The sequence below is a fragment of the Chaetodon auriga genome, chromosome 10 (assembly GCF_051107435.1).
Source record: "Chaetodon auriga isolate fChaAug3 chromosome 10, fChaAug3.hap1, whole genome shotgun sequence".
NCBI lineage: Eukaryota > Metazoa > Chordata > Actinopteri > Chaetodontiformes > Chaetodontidae > Chaetodon > Chaetodon auriga.
In genome coordinates this window covers 11,430,477-11,447,935 of record NC_135083.1, presented here as the reverse complement: position 1 = coordinate 11,447,935, position 17,459 = coordinate 11,430,477, and the positions used below count along the sequence as shown (strand labels likewise).

General features: G+C 41.9%; 2 protein-coding genes across 5 annotated transcripts in view; one reads left to right on the top strand and one right to left on the bottom strand.

The window, feature by feature from the left end:
• Nucleotides 1–825: 825 nt before the first annotated feature.
• LOC143326696 (deoxynucleoside triphosphate triphosphohydrolase SAMHD1-like) lies at nucleotides 826–9,247 on the top strand. The gene is made up of 16 exons (XM_076740503.1): nucleotides 826–1,161; nucleotides 1,324–1,390; nucleotides 1,540–1,612; nucleotides 1,962–2,122; nucleotides 2,619–2,734; nucleotides 2,901–2,971; nucleotides 4,241–4,393; nucleotides 5,001–5,101; nucleotides 5,207–5,315; nucleotides 5,414–5,505; nucleotides 5,619–5,734; nucleotides 6,146–6,285; nucleotides 6,612–6,707; nucleotides 6,822–6,926; nucleotides 7,067–7,204; nucleotides 7,775–9,247. The coding sequence occupies exons 1-16, from the start codon at nucleotides 981–983 to the stop codon at nucleotides 7,931–7,933; spliced, it is 1,878 nt and encodes a 625-aa protein (XP_076596618.1). The 5' UTR covers nucleotides 826–980; the 3' UTR covers nucleotides 7,934–9,247.
• The window catches only part of LOC143326695 (protein NLRC3-like), a 206,867-nt gene continuing 198,530 nt past the window's right edge, over nucleotides 9,123–17,459 (bottom strand). For 3 of the 4 annotated variants that reach the window (XM_076740502.1, XM_076740501.1, XM_076740500.1), the window contains 8 exons: nucleotides 14,497–16,291; nucleotides 13,922–14,098; nucleotides 13,319–13,495; nucleotides 12,831–13,004; nucleotides 11,955–12,128; nucleotides 11,391–11,564; nucleotides 11,034–11,207; nucleotides 10,717–10,853 (listed from right to left, as the gene is read on the bottom strand). In XM_076740502.1, coding sequence (XP_076596617.1) covers nucleotides 10,835–10,853; nucleotides 11,034–11,207; nucleotides 11,391–11,564; nucleotides 11,955–12,128; nucleotides 12,831–13,004; nucleotides 13,319–13,495; nucleotides 13,922–14,098; nucleotides 14,497–16,100 — 2,673 coding nt within the window. In that variant the 5' untranslated portion in view covers nucleotides 16,101–16,291 and the 3' untranslated portion in view covers nucleotides 10,717–10,834. Of the gene's footprint in view, nucleotides 9,625–10,716; nucleotides 10,854–11,033; nucleotides 11,208–11,390; nucleotides 11,565–11,954; nucleotides 12,129–12,830; nucleotides 13,005–13,318; nucleotides 13,496–13,921; nucleotides 14,099–14,496; nucleotides 16,292–17,459 lie in introns of those variants that run through there. The other variant, XR_013077699.1, reaches the window with a different exon arrangement.

Here is a 17,459-nt window from a genome sequence, read left to right as displayed (position 1 = left end):
ATCACAATATACAGTATATTGACACTGTCATATAAAATCAGATAGATTTTGTATTGTATTCCTCTTATTATTCCTAACATTTCTCCTTTTTCAAGACACTGAAGTTTCTGCTGCATCATTTATTTGTGGTTTTTCACCTCACTGCACGGACAATTGAAACCGTTATCTGTAATGTCCTGTCCTCTTCCGGGGTTTGGACGTCAACGACTCGTTCGCTCTGCTATATTTGGCTCCACCCTCCGCGTGCCAACCAAAGAGGAGCGACCTGCGTCAAGACTTCCGCAGTAGCTAGTATTATACCGGAAGTACGGCGTTTTAGTGGCGATAAAGATAATAAAAGTAGCTATAGAATGCTATAGAAGCTATAGAATGCTAGCATGGCACTGTTGATGAACATTACAAGTAATATGAGGAAACAAACTTTATATTCTCATCATAACAGGTTGAGATAACAAAGCTTATTTTCCATAGATAATGGCATAGTTAACTTGTGATCTGGAGATAATGACATTAAATATCGATATGTCCCTGTTGCAACTTTATTCTTGTGGATTTGAACCAGCCCTTCCACCTTGATGTCAGGGAATAACATTAACACGCAATATATTTAAACATAAAACGAATATAACTAAACAAAAACATGATAACTCGACATAAAACATTTTTGAGGGTGTGGTTACTCTTGAGCTCAGTATTTCCCGGCTACGTTTTGTATACTACAGCCCTGGTTTTATTCTGCTGTCAAGGGCTCAACAGACATTTATTTTGAAATTCAGTGGCCGGAAACGTTGTTTATGTTATGATTCGGCTTGACGCTCCTAGTCTAGACACAAAACCCGGGTATTTTTCACCGCCTTAGTGTCTTCTGTGCAGAGCTACCCGATCAGCTGTTGCAGTCGACGTGGGGAAACATTACCGGCTGTAATTTTGTAGGACTCTACTCCTGACTAACCCACATTATCGCCTGTTTGTCAATCAATATGGAGAGCAGAAAACGACCGGCAATGGCACTTTTGACCCCCAGTGACGGCTTCAAAACGCCGGAGAAAAGAGTGGCAGTGGACCGGCTGCAGGACTCGGACTACATGCGATGGGGAGTGGAGGAAACGTGTGGGTACCTACGAAGAGAGGGTCTTGGAGAATGGGCAGAAACATTTAGAGGTTGGTTTTCTGACAGTGTGTCATCCACATACAGTCGGTCAGGTGAGAGCTGCTCATATTATCACACGCACAGGTGGAGATATGTGCAGCCAACCTGCTGTCACATGTGACATACTGGAGAGCTAAACCAGCATCTAAACCGTCATGTTTGCTCTGTTACAGCACAAAGAGTCACAGGCGTCGGGCTGCGGCATCTCAAGGATGCTGATCTGGAGAAGATTGGCATACAGTAAGTTTGCCCACATGTGAAAATTGAGCAGGAGGAAATGTGACCCAAGCTGCTAAGAGTAGTGTCAAAGAAGGGCAAGAGCACATGGCCCTCCTGACTGGGTTACTGTAATGTTTCGCACCTTTTTTCAAATTTTTCATTTTGTCTAGGTGCCTTGGTGACCGCCTGCGGGTCCTGCACAGCCTCAGGAAGCTGTGGCAGATAGAGGCAGAGCAAAGTAAGGTATGGACTGAATCACAGTGCCCCACTCTCAAGGCTGTAGAGACATAATACAGATTAGGAACTTGTAGGATAAACAGCAAGGACGCATGAGAAGATATAAAGCTCATTGCGTGAAACAGGATTGTTCTTTTCGTTTATCTCCTCTTTTGGCCCTCGGCTGGGAAAAAAAGACAAATGATGGTTACAAGCTGAAAGACTGTGGTAGACTGTGTGGTGTGAAGTGAAGAAAAACTCGTTCCTACATCGCCTAAGGGTGATGTTTAGTCTTTCCAGGGATGGGCTCACTTACCTGCCTTGGTTTCATAACTGATTTTTTAATTGACCTGTTTGTTATCCTGTCTCCTGCCAGGTGTTCAATGATCCCATCCACGGACATGTGGAGTTACACCCTCTGCTCATCAAAATTATTGACACACCTCAGTTCCAGAGACTGCGAAACCTCAAGCAGCTTGGAGGGACCTACTTTGTTTTTCCGGGAGCTTCCCACAACCGCTTTGAACACTGCATTGGGTATGTCCTGGGTTAGACACAGTGTTTCTTCATTTGGGTGTATAATGAGGCTTTGCATACGTTTCTAAAGCAATAAAACCAAGGGGAGGGCACATTAAAACTCGTACCATTACATGCTCACATACACCAGCATTGACTGGTGAGGCCAGACGCTGTTGCCAAAGTGACAGAGGTGTAACAAAAGGTGGCTCGCTGATACAACATGTTTTTCCTCAGTCATCATTTTTACAGCTAAACTAAGCAGGAGGCCTACACAAGTGTGGACAAACACACTCACAAAGGAGCTCAGAGTAGCAAAGATATGCTATACCGAAGCATCAAAACTCAGGTTTTCAGCTACAGTCCCTGCATCAGTGTGGCGAGGCCTGCAGGACATCACCAGAAAATCATTTCCTCGCAGACGACCTGAACGTGTTTTTCTGCATCTGTCCTGTTTTGTGATGTGTTCATGCTAGTTCTTGCATGGCGTGAGTTGATTTGTTGTGTGCTGGTGCAGGGTGGGCCACTTAGCCGGACGACTGGTACAAGCTCTGAATGAGAGGCAGCCAGAGCTCCTCATCTCTCGCAGAGACATCCTCTGTGTGCAGATCGCCGGGCTCTGCCATGACTTGGGTGAGTGTTACGCAGGTGCTCACACGGTTCAGGTTTGGGCGTGAGAACAGAAGCCCAAGTTTTGCTCTTCATTATCTTCTATTTTCCAAATGGGAATAGAGCCAAAGTTCACGCCCAACAAAATCAATAACTTTTTTTTCTGTATGCACCCATCCACCCCTCCCAGGACATGGGCCATTCTCCCATATGTTTGATGGGAAGTTCATCCCCCATGCACGTCCGGATATTACCTGGAAGGTAACATGATAATTATAACAATCAACTTGATTTGTATAACACCTTTCATACAAGAAATGCAGCTCAGAGTGCTTCACATGAAAAGAGATGGAATGAACATTAACAAGAGGGATAGAAAATGTATGTTTAATAAGGTGGGGGATTAAAACACACTTAATAATAAAGGAACTGTGATTTATATTTCTCTTGTCGTTCTAGAGAGCCAAAGCCAAAGAAAGTCCTCATGTTGTTGGCATGTGCTGCTGTGCTGAGGTTTCAAACCGCTGTTATGATTCACCAGAAAACCATTTGGCAGTTAGGGCAGCGACTAATGATAACTTTCGTTTTCGAGTAATCTGTTGACTGTTTTCTTGATTGATTGATCGGTTGTCCGAAAATTGGTTTCACAAAGCCCAAGATGACGTCCCCAAATGTTTTGTATTGTCCACAACCCAAAGATAATCAGTTTACTGTCACAGAGGAATGAAAAAAAAACAAAACAGAAAATATTCACATTTAAGTCTGTTTATTGATTATCAAAAGAGCTGGCGATTAATTTGATAGTAACTAGCTACTAACCACTAACCACTACTAGCCACTAACTGATCGGTCAGTGGTTGCAGCTCTATCGGCAAACAAGGAAAAGCAAATAAACACCCTTTGATTCACACCATACTTATACTCAACATACTCAGATGTGCACATCTGTGGGCTGGAAACTGGAAAAGGCCTGGAGCTCTCACTTAGTGAGCCGCTGCACTGATCATTACAGCTTGAGTGCTGTTATGCACTCTGTGCTGAAGTCACTGCAGCCAAGCCAGAGCCAAATAGATCTTAACCCCTAAGTATGCTGGAAAGATCTGCATTAATCCCCTCGCCTGCAGAAAACCTCACAATGAAACTCCCTCCTTGGCACTACAAGGACATTCCTCCTCAGAATTGGTTGATTCATTCCTGAAGTTACAGAAACTTTTTTTTTGAATGACCGTTACCTGTAAAAAAGCAATTACGGCCACCTGAGCGGTAGCATAAGCATGACAGCTGAGGGTAATGATTGCACTGTTCATAATGAATCACTGATAAGAGCTACTTAGCACATGGTCATTATGTAAGTTAGAACCGCAGACCACCTTTCTGATAAACACAGATAAGACAAGTATTCATGTTTTTCGTCCAGCTTGTTTTAGCTGAGATAAGGTCTTTCTATTTGAGTAATGAGTCATTACGCTGTCATTTTCAGATTGCGGCCACTCACGTTCCCGTGTTAATATGAGTGTGTTTCTGTTGCAGCACGAGAAGGCCTCCCTAGACATGTTTGACTACCTGGTGGAAGACAATCACCTGAAGCCGGTGATGGAGGATCACGGCCTGGTGCTGCCCGAGGACCTGGACTTCATCAAGGAACAGATTGGTGGACCACTGGTCTCTAATGCAGGCCGGAAGGTACCAGTTCTGTAGCATCATTGTGCAATAGTTCTTCAAATATTCCTTGGATTCTCACACACTCTTGCACTATTGAAACGCTGTGCATACAGTTTAGTTATGATTAATTTGACCTGTGTATAGACAAACTTGTTCATGGTTTTCTGTGTGGAAGTGGCTGTTACTCAGTCTCAAAACACCAGCCAGACATTAGGTATGACACAACCTTCAGGAAAATATGAATACACCGCTTCTGTCCGTATGATTATAAGGAGTTGGAATTGAAGAAGTGCATAATTTAGGAAAAATCAGAACCATATGATCCTGTAAAAGTGGAAGCTGGCAAGAGATATCTGTGGTAGCAGCTCACTGCTGGCCCTGTGTAGGCAGACCGCTGTTGACCGATGTTTTTAAAATGAGCCATCTCTTAAAATGGGACTCATTTTCATTTCTTGGATTCTTTTAGCTTTGCTGACTTTGTTTTAGCTGCATGTCTGCGTGTTTCTTCCTGCACATTGTACAAAAACACTGAGAGCCACTGCAAAGCGCAGTCACATGCCTTTTATGCTCAATCATACTTGGCTCATAAAGCTGATTCCGATGACACTGCTGTTTGTTTTCTCCACAGTGGCCATATAAAGGCCGTCCGGAAGACAAGTCCTTCCTCTATGAAATCGTGGCCAACAAAAGAAATGGCATTGATGTGGACAAGTGGGACTACTTTGCCAGGTGAGGCTTGTTGATCATAATTTCCTAAATCATATATTAAACATTCAGATTTTTCTCTTTAATTACCCACCTTTCCACATACTTCTCCACTCTGTCTCTTCTCAGGGACTGCTACCACTTGGGCATCCAGAACAACTTTGACTATCACCGTTTCCTGAAGTTTGCCAGAGTGTGTGAGGCGGACGGGCAGAAGCAGATCTGCGTTAGAGACAAGGTGCTGCCAACGTTACTCCTGCCTTTTAATCGGGTGTTAAAACAGCAATGCATTTCGATGATTAGTTATGACTAAAATGCAGGTAATTCTTGCAACAGGAAGTGGGCAATCTGTATGACATGTTCCACACAAGGAACTCTCTCCACAGAAGAGCCTACCAGCACAAAGTGGGCGACATCATCGAGACCATGTGAGTAGCTCATCGCTCTGCTGCAGCTTGTTTCCTTTGCTTCGTGATTCATGTACGGCTTTCGCAGCAAAATGTTCTGAAAAGTGATCAGAATGTTGGGTGTGATCATCCAGGATCACGGAGGCCTTTTTAGAAGCAGACAAGCACATCCAGTTTGAAGGCTCAGGCGGGAGGATGTTCACTCTCTCCACAGCCATAGACGACATGGAGGCCTACACCAAGCTGACAGGTGTGTAGATACCACTGTGTGCCATAAATGTCCTGCCCTTCATCAGCTGTGAGCAGAGGTGTGATGAGCAGTAAACATGTTTAGGAATCATCCTGCTTTCAATCAAAGCAATCAAAGCCTTTTGCACAACAAGTTCAAACTAATGAATCACTCTTTATATTATAAGCTATCAGTCCTGAACTACGTTTAAAGAATAGGCATTTAATGCACAAATTATTGCAATCCCTGCTTTAAACCCAGCGAGATGAATAAAAATGAATGGAATTCATCTTAAAATGAGACTATTTGTAATTGTTTTTACCTGATGACCTGTTTCAGTGATATTTCTCTGGTCTGGATATGTTGAGGTGATTTGAGGTCTGCGTCCTGTGATATTATTTGAGCCTGACTCATTTCCCATTTGTCCTGTAGATCATGTGTTTGAACAAATATTGAACTCCTCCTCCCCGGAGCTGGCTGAGGCGAGGAAAATTCTACGCAACATTGTCTGTCGACGCCTCTATAAGTGTTTGGGCCAAACCCAGGCAGAAAAACCCCTGGATGTTACCCAGGTGCGTGTTTGCGTCTTTGTATGGCTATATTCTAATGCTGGATGTTAGACGAAGATGCTTTGAGTTTTCATGTAGTGCTCCAGCTAACAATAATCTTGATGATCAATTAAGCGATCATATCAGTATCTGTATTATTTATCACAGAATAGCTGGCATTTAGTTTTCTGTTGACTAATCATTTCAGACCCATTGTTTGTGTTTCGATGAAGCCAATGAACTCCCTGTGCACAAAAATACTGGAGATTGCAAAGATCAGATTTGTCAGATTTGAGGCAGGTTAGGTCAAATGTTGACCCCTTTTCTTCTTGCTCTTTCTCCTCTATAAGGAGATGATTCACTCCTGGGAAGCAGTTTTGGCTAAGACTGTCCCTCAGACTGGCGCCCAGGATGTCAGTCTGCAGCCAGAGGACTTTGTAGTCAGCGTGAGTTCTTAATTGAATGACTCAAAATCTAATGCAGTCCTTTTTCTCATAGCTCCAAAATCCAAAAGCTCCATTGTAAGCTAATGCCTTCCCTTTCTCCCCCTTCTCTTTTAGGTAATTTTGATGGACTATGGGATGAAGGAAAAGAACCCCATCAACAATGTCCGTTTCTATTGCAAGGACGACCCAAACACAGCCATCCAGATTTGCAAAAACCAGGTCACAACTGAAGGCCACATAATTCAAATCTTAATATTTCTTTACATGAGCTTCTCTCACATTTAAATCGCTGTTCGTCGCTGACTGTGTCTCGAGCGTGTGCCTCAGAATGAACTCTGTGCTGCTCTTATTCTTGTCAGGTGTCTAAACTGCTTCCGGAGCAGTTTGCCGAGCAGCAGATCAGGGTCTACTGCAAGAAGACGGATGACAGGAGTCTGGAGGCGGCCAAGAAGCAATTTGTCCAGTGGTGCATGAACATGGACTTCTCAAAACCTCGGGTAATACTCCTCTGCTCAAGTGTTGGGAATTGTACAGTGATAATGTTGGATGTTGAACATGTGGCAGGTACTTTGCCGCCACCTCTAGAGATAAATGTAGAGCACAAGAACCTCTGTGGAGCAACATAATGAGCAGGCCAAGAGCACAGTGGTGATAGGATGCCCATTTCAGCAGCCTGCAGAGGGAGCAGTGACAGCAGGTGCTCGTAAACTGATTTAAAATGATTGTCAAACACAAGAATTTGCCATGTGGGTGTTTTATGTGGTAAGAAATACATTTGGCATGTTAGGGCTTAAAGATATACCTTACAAATGTAAAAAAAACTACACCCCTTTTTAACATACAGGTAGTGTTGGGAATAAGGTGCACCAACTGCTGCCTCATTGCTGTAGCCGGAGCAAATCTGCAGAACTGATAATTATTAAGTTAAGACCTGAAAGAAATCTGTAGAAAGGCTGCAAAGTGTTTGAATGTGTGTTTGTACATCGTCTGCCAAGAGAATAGCACTGTTGAACTGTCTCTCATATAAAACGTTGGTTACGTTTGCTCTTGTTTTTACTCACTCACAGGACGGAGACATAATAGCGCCTGAGCTGACGCCTCTGAAAGAAAGCTGGTCGAACAAGAAGAACGGCGCAGACGATGAAGGTGGCAGCTCCAGACAAGTAAACTTCGCCCAACTAAATGGACAAAAGAAAGCCAAAACTCGGCTTTCTGACAAATTTTGAAATCTCCCTCTGGCGCACATTCGGTAGATGAGTGAAAGGTCTTTTTTTCTACGAGGGGAGTGTGTTGATGAGCATGGTTAATTGGCTTCGAAGCTCAGTTTTTCAACCAAGAAGAAATAAAGGGGATTCAGGAATGCACATTCATTCAGGGCCTGCACTCAGGGTTTTTACAGACATAGATCCCCCTGCAATATTTTGTTTTTATAATTTGCTTTTGTTTTACTTTGATCGTTTATGATCAGGTTTTATTTTACGCCCCTTTCCATTTGAAGCTATCATGTGTTTTCTTTATGAACAGTTCATCATGGTCAGTCAAGATGTTTTACTCTCTGCATGCACAATACATATTTCAGGGCAGTGTTTTTACAGGGTGTTCTTTTATTCAGCTTTTAAGAGAAACATGTCCAAAGTTAGTCGGCAGAAACATTTTCTGACATTTAAAATGAGCGTTTCTTTTTACTTGTGGAGTTATTTGAAATTTTTATTTGATCTTACTTAGTATTTATTTTTCAGAGGTGTTTTTCTGGGTGAATGTGTTATAGAGTGCTTTATTTATTCTTACAGGAAGCTGCTCAGCTTGACCACTGGTTATTTTTTGGGGGTTGTCGTTTCACCTCATGGACCTGTGCAACATTTTAAGGGCTATTAGGGATGCCATTTAAAACGTTCTGTAAAATGATTCCCCGTACCAAAATGTGACACAGCCTCATCAAACTTACCTCCTAGCCGGTTGTTTTGTTTTGCTTGATTGTGAGAAAATGTCTTTGAAAGAATGTAAAGAATGTAAACCTACCAAAAGGATATGGGAAATGTAAACGCTATCCCCATTGAAAGGTGTTGAAAACAGTTTGAATATTAAACTCTTTCTGTCAGCTGTGCCCTCCTGTCATTACAGCTCTTAAACACCAGAGGGCAACATTCACTCCGTTTAGACCACAGAGGTGTTGCAGGAAGTGTTTCATTGAGAGAGAGAAGTTGGATTTTGTGTCCTGATAGCACTTTTGTGTTCTGACATCCAAATTTAGAGTTGTTGTTTTGTTTTCCCCACATACATAAAGGCCATAGAGGCACTGCAGTACATAAATAACTCCACTGGTCACAGGTTTATCCTGAATTTCTGTGTTAGTGTGTGGGTTGTTATTCCAATATAAAAGCATAAACAGGAAAGAAAAACTCCCCAAATAGTAATGCAGTATATATTATTTTCTTTTTTAAATCCTCTTATTTGACAGTGAAAACAAATGAGAACAACACATCAAACAAGCAAGATATTAACAGCGTACAATGAAACTGTCTCACACGGAAAGTATAAGGAAAAAAAAAAAAAACATCAGTCCAAAGAAGTGAGTGAATAAAGAGTATGTGAATCTTTTTCTATTTTTTTGTTAATTGAATTAGATGAAGAAACACATCAAAGTCTGAAGCCTGGGCAAAACTGTACTCCAAAGGTTATCTGAGGTTTATATAAGACTTCAGCAGTCCCAAGCCTGGACAAACATGGAAACACAAACATAAACCAGGAAGGGCCTCCAGTGTAAAAAGCTTGTGCCAAATCAAATATGCAGATCCACCTACAGTCCGGGTTGAGAGCCTGGTCGTGCAGATGATCCGCTGTGGTAGCCTTTTGTTATCTGGCCGAGGAGACAGTAAACTGTTGCCATTTAGGCTAGTGAATAAAGAACTGCAGTAATCTGGGTAGAAAGCGGAAAATGACGATTGAGTAACAGATTGTTTCATGCTCTTTAAAATAGGATCACTCATTTAGACTACTTTGAGGAAACTGCATGACTTTCTGCTTTCGCTTGTTTGGTGCAGGCCATTTCAGATTTTTTTTATAATTCTGAAAAATCAAACTAGATATCAGGATGGTTTGTTTTCTCTTGTGGAAACAAGTTTTTCAGGTTTTGCAGCGCATTGGTCAGGTGAGATGTAGTCCTCCAGTGTTGTTATTAATGTGATTACAAATACAGTACAAAGCTGACTTGTTCCATTCAGTATGTGGGTAGCAGGTGTGGCTGCTTGAGGGATAACATAGTGTTTTCTGTTACTATCTTAATCAAATAGGTTATACTTGTGTACGTATTCTATCCACACTGGCACAGCAGCAAACATTCATTTCAATTAAAAAGCATAGAAGTAGCAGTTACGTAAACTGGATATATTAATCCATCACATATGAAGTTCACTAGGTAACATGTTATATTTCTTTGTTTAATCTGTACCCAAAAAAAGCACAAAGATTAGCAATGACAATTTGCCATTTTATGGAGAGGTCATGTCCCGAGCTATTTCTCCGCTGGTTGCCTGTCAATGGCTCACCACAAAGTTAACACAGGGTAGAACCACGCTAGCTGTTTCCAGTATTTGTGCAAAGATATGCTAATATTACTCTGCTCATCTGGTGAACTCGCCCTCAGTATATCTCACAAAATATCAACTGCTCCACGAACAAACTATGAGCAGACCTGGCAAAGTATAATAATGTTTGTTAAACAGTCTGTATGCATTATAACTGAAACAGCACTGACTATGTAAAGTGACTAAACTAGTGGTGGGAGAAATGTCTCGTGAAGTCATGTTTATGCTTGCAGTTTTGCGCTTTAAGGAAACAGAAATCATCGTGGCCCCCTAATCAGGACAGACTGATACTTCAATTAAGGAACAGATGTTAGACAAAATGGGTATTTAGTTCAAAATCAACATAGTCTTCTGGCTGATGAAGAAACATTTTGAAAAAGTATTTCTGATTAATTCATAACAAATGTGTCCTGTGTCCTATCTCTGATTATATTAGACACACCTGTAGTGTTGCAGTGATGTGGTGACTTTGGCAATTCCCAGAAACAGCAATACTTCATGGCCAATGATGAGATGATTTTTAGTCAGAGGACCACTCCAGGTTTACTTCATTTCTTCCATTCTGTAGGAATTAACAGAAATCATATGCATCTCAAATCAAATACATTATCACATTAAGGTTCTGAGTGTTGCTTTCTCATCGGTCTTTCCTCAATGTTTACGAGGGAAAGAAGCCATTTAAGATGTTAACTTTCAAAATACTACTGAAACTATCATAGACTGACTCTAACACACTACTAACCTGAGAGTTTCCAGTCTACAGTTTGGACTCTCCTGGATGTCAGACAGAAGCTTCACTGCTGATTCCTGCAGGCTGTTTTTGCTCAGGTCCAGCTCCTGCAGACAGGATGGGTTGGACTTCAGAGCTGATGCCAGAAAAGCACAGCCTTCATCCGTGACCAGACAGCGTTTCAATCTGCAGAGATTAGAGGATTTTATGAGGGTACTTTCCCATTTTTACCCCCATCATGCACGAACAGCACTCAAGTAACATCTATCTGCAAAATCCAACACAACAGTAGATCCTTGTTCATTATTTAACAGAATTATTTCTTATCTTCATCTAGAGCTCTGCACAGAAGAAAAATACATTCCTTACATCAGAGTCTCCAGTCTACAGTGTGGACTCTCCAATCCAGCAGACAGCAGCTTCACTCCTGAATCCTGTAGATCATTTTCACTTAGGTCAAGCTCTCTCAGACTGGAGGGGATGGACATTAAAGCTGAAGCAAGAGAAGCACAGGAACTCTCTGACAACCAGCAGCACCTCAACCTAAATAAAAGAATAGAGAATGGAGTTAGAGGATACATTATTCCTAGGTTTGAATGCTGATTGCAGGCTTTCATAAAAGAAGAAAAACATGACAAGGCTGCACGGCTGAATCTAGTTCATGGCTGAGGGATTCCTCTGGTACCTTTACAAAAAGTTTAGACCAAAAGTTTGACAATAATGTGTTGAATTTGTGACTTGAGAGTGAACTATTATGGATAATGCTATTTATCCCTTATTATTTAAGGTTTTTAAATATGTAGCTCAACAATGCTATGAAGTACTCTATGGTGGATCACAATACTGTTATCCTTCATTATAGTGTATCAAAACTATTGTCAGTGTCATATTTAATATGCATGTTATTGTAAAACTGAAAAGAGAATGACTCACCTCAGAGCTTCAAGTCTACAATGTGGACTCTCAAGTCCTGCACACAGCAGCTTCACTCCTGCATCCTGTAGATCATTATTACTCAGTTCCAGCTCTCGCAGGCTGGAGGGGTTGGACTTGAGAGCAGAGGCCAAAGAAGTACAGCAGTTTTCCGTAAGCCCACATCTATCAATCCTGTAATTGTAGGATTTGTATTAAATCTGATATGCAGTGCTAAATAAAAGCCTTTGTTTATAACCTTAGTTCAGTTGGCACGGGCAGAGTCCTCTGGCTCAGGTTCTATATACTTCCCAAGTCACTCCTGTGGAGCAGCACATTAAATTTAACATGGACTGATCAGGGTCCTGTCACCAAACCCCTCGAGTGCTGCCTCTCTAAATGGTGGTCTTACCCCACCCTGGTATTCTTGGAGTCAGAACTGAAGGTGTGAAAGGTTACAAGCCTTGTAATCAGACACTGCCATCCAGACACATTGTTCCCTCCATAGCACCATAGCAGCCAATCAGAGGTGATGACTGCTGACAGTGCTGAAAATGCTAAATCAAATTAATATGATGACTGGATACAATTTCAGGCAGGCAAAAATAATAATATTGTTGAATTCTTCACTGTCCACCTCTGGGGTGAGAAACACTAAAAAGGAATGACTCAGTGCTCCATCGCTCTCCATGTAGGAGGAGATGAAGGGGCTAATGCTTGGGGTAAGAAACATCTTGCTGGAACTCTGATGGAATGGCTCTGCAGAATGAAAGCCTACAGAGCCTGTTAGCCGACGTCGATGACAAAAAGAATTTCCCCTTTTGTTCTTTAGATCATTTTCCAGTCACCATCTGCCAAAAATCTAATATTTTCTCATTGATTGTCTCGTGAACTCACCTCAGAAACGTCAGTTTACATTGAGGACTCTCCAGTGCAACAGACAGCAGGTTTACTCCTGAGTCCTTCAGCTTGTTTTTACTCAGGTCTAGCTCTCTCATATGGGAGGGGTTGGACTTCAGAGCTGAGGCTAGATATGCACAGCAGCTCTCTGACAACCTGCAGGAGCTTAATCTAAAGAAGCACAAAGAATATAGCTATTGAAGGCAACATTTTTGGATATAATTTCCTCACTAAACTCTTCACTGTTTCAAACTAAACCTGTTTGAAAGAAATATTTGTACCATGTATTGTAAATATATAGCATGACAGTGTTACTTCTAGATGAACTTCAGCTGTATGGATCAGCACCAAAGAGGAATCGGAATAGGAGGGGAAGGGGCAAGTAGAAACTGAATATAGGGCCAAGGATTCTGCGCTACCCCCTTGAATTTAGCCACATTAATGATACAAAATAATTATTTTTCATGGTTAATAAAATGTCTAACCTCAGAGTCTCCAGTCTGCAGTGTGGACTCTCCAGTCCAGCCGACAGCAGCTTCACCCCTGAATCCTTAAGATAGTTGTTGTTACTTAGGTCCAGCTCTCTCAGATGGGAAGAGGTGGACTTCAGAGCTGATGCCAGATAATCACAGCAAATGTCTGACAAACTGCAGTTCCTCAATCTAAAAAAATACGATGAAGGACAGGAATTAACGCATATTTTAAGGTGGGGTGGGCCATTCTGGAGATCGCACACATCACATCAGCACACATCAGCACACACACAGAACAGAGGCCGAGGGGAGACATTTGCTGAATTTCAAATTCAGTGAATAGTAACAATCTGTCTCCAAAATGATTCATCCCACCTTTCAATCAGATCGCTTAGGGTCTAAATCTATAGCTCAACCTTGCTATAAGTCGAAGTCATACAATACAGTTACAAGCAGAAAGAAAGAAAAAGTCCAAGCTCCATAGAAATAAATATTGTTATGAGAGCATAATAAAAATACAGTCACCTACATGTAAGGTGAAAAGATGACTACTTGAAGATGGAAGAAGAAGGAGGAGGAGAAGAAAAAGTAAGAGCTGTGTGAAAGTTGTCTGACCTCAGAGTCTCCAGCCTACAGTGTGGACTCAACAGTCCAACAGACAGCAGCTTCACCCCTGAATCCAGAAGATAGTCATTTTCACTCAGGTCCAGCTCTCGCAGATGGGAGGGGTTGGACATCAGAGCTGAAGACAGAACTCCACAATGCCACTCAGAGAGCCCACAGCAAGAGAGTCTGCAAATACATAGTCAAAGTCACGATTAACACAAAAACAGAGCAGAGCTAAAGCTAACTGCAATTAATTAGCATTAGTATGAGTGATGGCAATACTGTTTGTAATTAGTGATAATAATGATTACTGTTTACTGCGGAGATAGCTATAGTCACAGCTATAAACACAGTCAACTGATTTAGAAATAGAAATAGACTTTAGGGTATATAGAGCCAATCATGACTGAGTTACAAATTATTAAATAAACATGAGATTAAAAAAAAAAAAGCTTCAGAGCTTTTTACCTTACAGAATTCATAAAAGTCAATATATTAAGTACATCAAAATTTTAAACTGCACATGTATGAGAAACAGGTTGTTAAGGTGGCTTCACACTATTGATATTCACATGTGGACTTACTGAGCATTTCTGCAGTTTCTCACAGCTGGGAGCAATCTCCGTCTTCCATCACCTGATGTGTTGTACCTCTTCAGGTCCAACACATCTAGAACCTTTTCTGACATCTGTAGCATGTAGGCAAGAGCTGAACAATGAGTCTTAGTGAGTTTCTTCTCTGATCTGTTGTCTGACTGCAGGTACTCTTGGATCTCCTGATGCACTGATTGGTCTTTCATCTCCATCAAACAGTGGAAGATGTTGATGCTTCTGTCAGGAGAGATATCATAAGCATTCATCTTCTTCAGGTTGTTTATTGCCCTCTGGATGCTTTCTGGGCTGCTCGCTGTCCAACCCAGCAGAACTCCTAAGAGACGAGGGTTTGACTCCGATAACAGGCCGTGAAGGAAGCGAACAAAGAGGTCCAGGTGGCCATTTCCACTCTTCAGAGATTTGTCCATAACTTTGCCAAGGAAGTTATTCAGACTTGGCTCGCTGTCATTCTTATCCCAGTCCTCTTCCAAGAAGGTCACCAGAACTTTTATGTTTTTGCTCAGGTAACAGTGGACCATGTACACAGCAGCGAGGAACTCCTGTATACTTAAATGAACAAAGCAGTAAATCATTTTTTGAAAGAGTGCACACTCTCTTTTGAGGATCTCTGTGCACAGTCCCGAGAAGACTACGGCTTGTCTGACATCAAGACCACATTGGTCCAAGTCTTCTTGGTAGAACATGATGTTCCCTTTTTCCAAATGTTCAAATGCAAGTCTCCCCAACTTCAGAAAGACTTCTCTGTCAGTCTGCATCAGCTCTGGTTGGATCATCTCATGCCCCTCATCATACTTCTGCGTCTTCCTCTTGAACTGAACCAGCAGAAAGTGTGAATACATTTCAGTCAGAGTCTTGGGAAGCTTGTTTTTGTTGGCGTTCAACATGTGTTCCAGAACCGCAGCAGTGATCCAACAGAAAATAGGGATGTGACACATAATGTAAAGGGTCCTGGACTCCTTAACATGCAAAATGATTCTGTCAGATACTGGTTCATCATTGAATCTCCTCCTGAAGTAGTCTTCCTTCTGAGTGTCAGTGAATCCTCGTACTTCTGTTATCCTGTCAACATATGAAGGAGGGATCTGACTGGCTTCTGCAGGTCTGGAGGTTATCCAAAGGAGAGCCAAAGGAAGCAGATTCCCCTTAATGAGGTTTGTTAACAGCATGTTGACTGATGATATCTGGGTGACATCAGACACAATTTCATTGTTCTGGAAATCCAACAAAAGCCTGCTTTCATCCAGGCCATCAAAGATGAACAAAACTTTACAGAGAGCAAGACCTTCTGCTGTGAGCATTTTTAATGCTGGATGAAAATCATGAATCAGCCTCAGAATGCTGTACTGCTTGTCTTGGATCAAGTTCATCTCCCGGAATGAAAGCAGAACCACAAGGCTGACATCTTGATTTGCCACACCCTGTGCCCAGTCAAGAGTGAACTTCTGCACTGAGAAGGTTTTTCCAATGCCAGCAATGCCATTTGTCAGAACTACTCTGATCTTTTGGCCAGGTAAGACCTTAAAGATGTCAAGGCATTTGATTGCAGTGTCATGCAGGGTCTCCATTTTGGACATGGTCTCAAGTTGCCACACTTCATGTTGGCTATTAATTCCTTCACACTGTCCTTCAGTGATGTATAGCTCAGTGTAGATCCTATTCAGGAGGGTTCGAGGTCCTGTTTCAGCAGTTCCTTCTAGTGCAAATTCACATCTTTCTTTGAGACTGATCTTATGTTTGTCTAAAATCTCCTTCAGACTGCCAGTGACTGAAAGATAAGCAAAAACAATGAATGAATAGGGTTAAGGACTTATACTGCGTTTCCTAAAAAAAAAAAAATCTGAAGTTCAGTTGTAACTTCAACATGTCACATCTGCCTCCGTGGATTCTTGTCCATTCTGCCTCTCTGGTCCTTTCAGCCACATTGCCACATCCCCAGCCCCCTTCCTTGCCATGCTCTACCTGTCCACCAGATGCCCTCAGACCTTTCCACCACACCTGTCTCAATCACCAAACTCACGCCATCAGCCACTCCCTGCTGCCCTGCAGTTAACCCTTTTCCCACCTGTCCCATCACCTGACCTTTCCTGCCCACCTGTATCTTATTCCCCAATCGCCCTGCCAGCACTGAAATCAGCCTCTTTTCCCCAGTCAGTTTACCCATGAACAAAAATGAACAAACACTTCAATATAAACAACCATGCTAAATGAAGATACATAAAATGTATGTGCACATAGAGATAAAGCACACTATTATCTGATACTAAACACAGTATCCCATATATCCTTAACTATGAACAATGTTAAATAAAATAATAGTCTTCCTCCCCTTACACATTATAGGCACCTATTAATGCCTTTATATCATTTAAAAAATTATGCCAGAACTGGTCATGTTTTTCCTATGTAATCATTAAATCTACCTTTCATCAATTCAAAAGAAACATTATGAGTCATTAGCTTAACTCAGTCAGTAAATTCTGGTCAAGTCTAACTCTTTCAGAGGCCTGTCAGTGCTAAACTAAATTCTGCTTTCACATTCTTGGTGGTAACGCTGATTCTTCTCCAAGTAAACTAAGTTCGGGAGGTTCTCGAAAAGTGTGTGTGAGTGTTTCTCCCTTCAACTTGATGAGTCCAGAGGCATCACAGTTGTGGCACAGAGTATTAGTATATAGTATTAGCAATAGCTTCCATGTGCAGAGATCTATAGGAAGAAGGACAGAAACGCTGACTGCTTTAATTCACAGCCTGAAACACAGGCTACATTTTGCCCTGCACATAAAAGACCTGTCTCTGACACTGAACTGTGTTACTTCTGAGAAATGAGTAGCTGTATTTATGCTAAGAAATGCTTGTATAGGGACTTCCCACACCGCCAGCGGGAGAGACCCTGTTTATAAAGATAACGATGCATGGCAGCAGGATGATAGCAGAGC

Excerpts from the sequence above, each read along its gene's own strand:
- LOC143326696 (XM_076740503.1), top strand. The coding sequence starts at position 981 with ATGGAGAGCAGAAAACGACCGGCAATGGCACTTTTGACCCCCAGTGAC. Across the intron at positions 5,506-5,618 it reads GGCGACATCATCGAGACCAT|GATCACGGAGGCCTTTTTAG; the intron begins GTGAGTAGCTCA and ends GTGATCATCCAG. Across the intron at positions 6,927-7,066 it reads TCCAGATTTGCAAAAACCAG|GTGTCTAAACTGCTTCCGGA; the intron begins GTCACAACTGAA and ends TATTCTTGTCAG.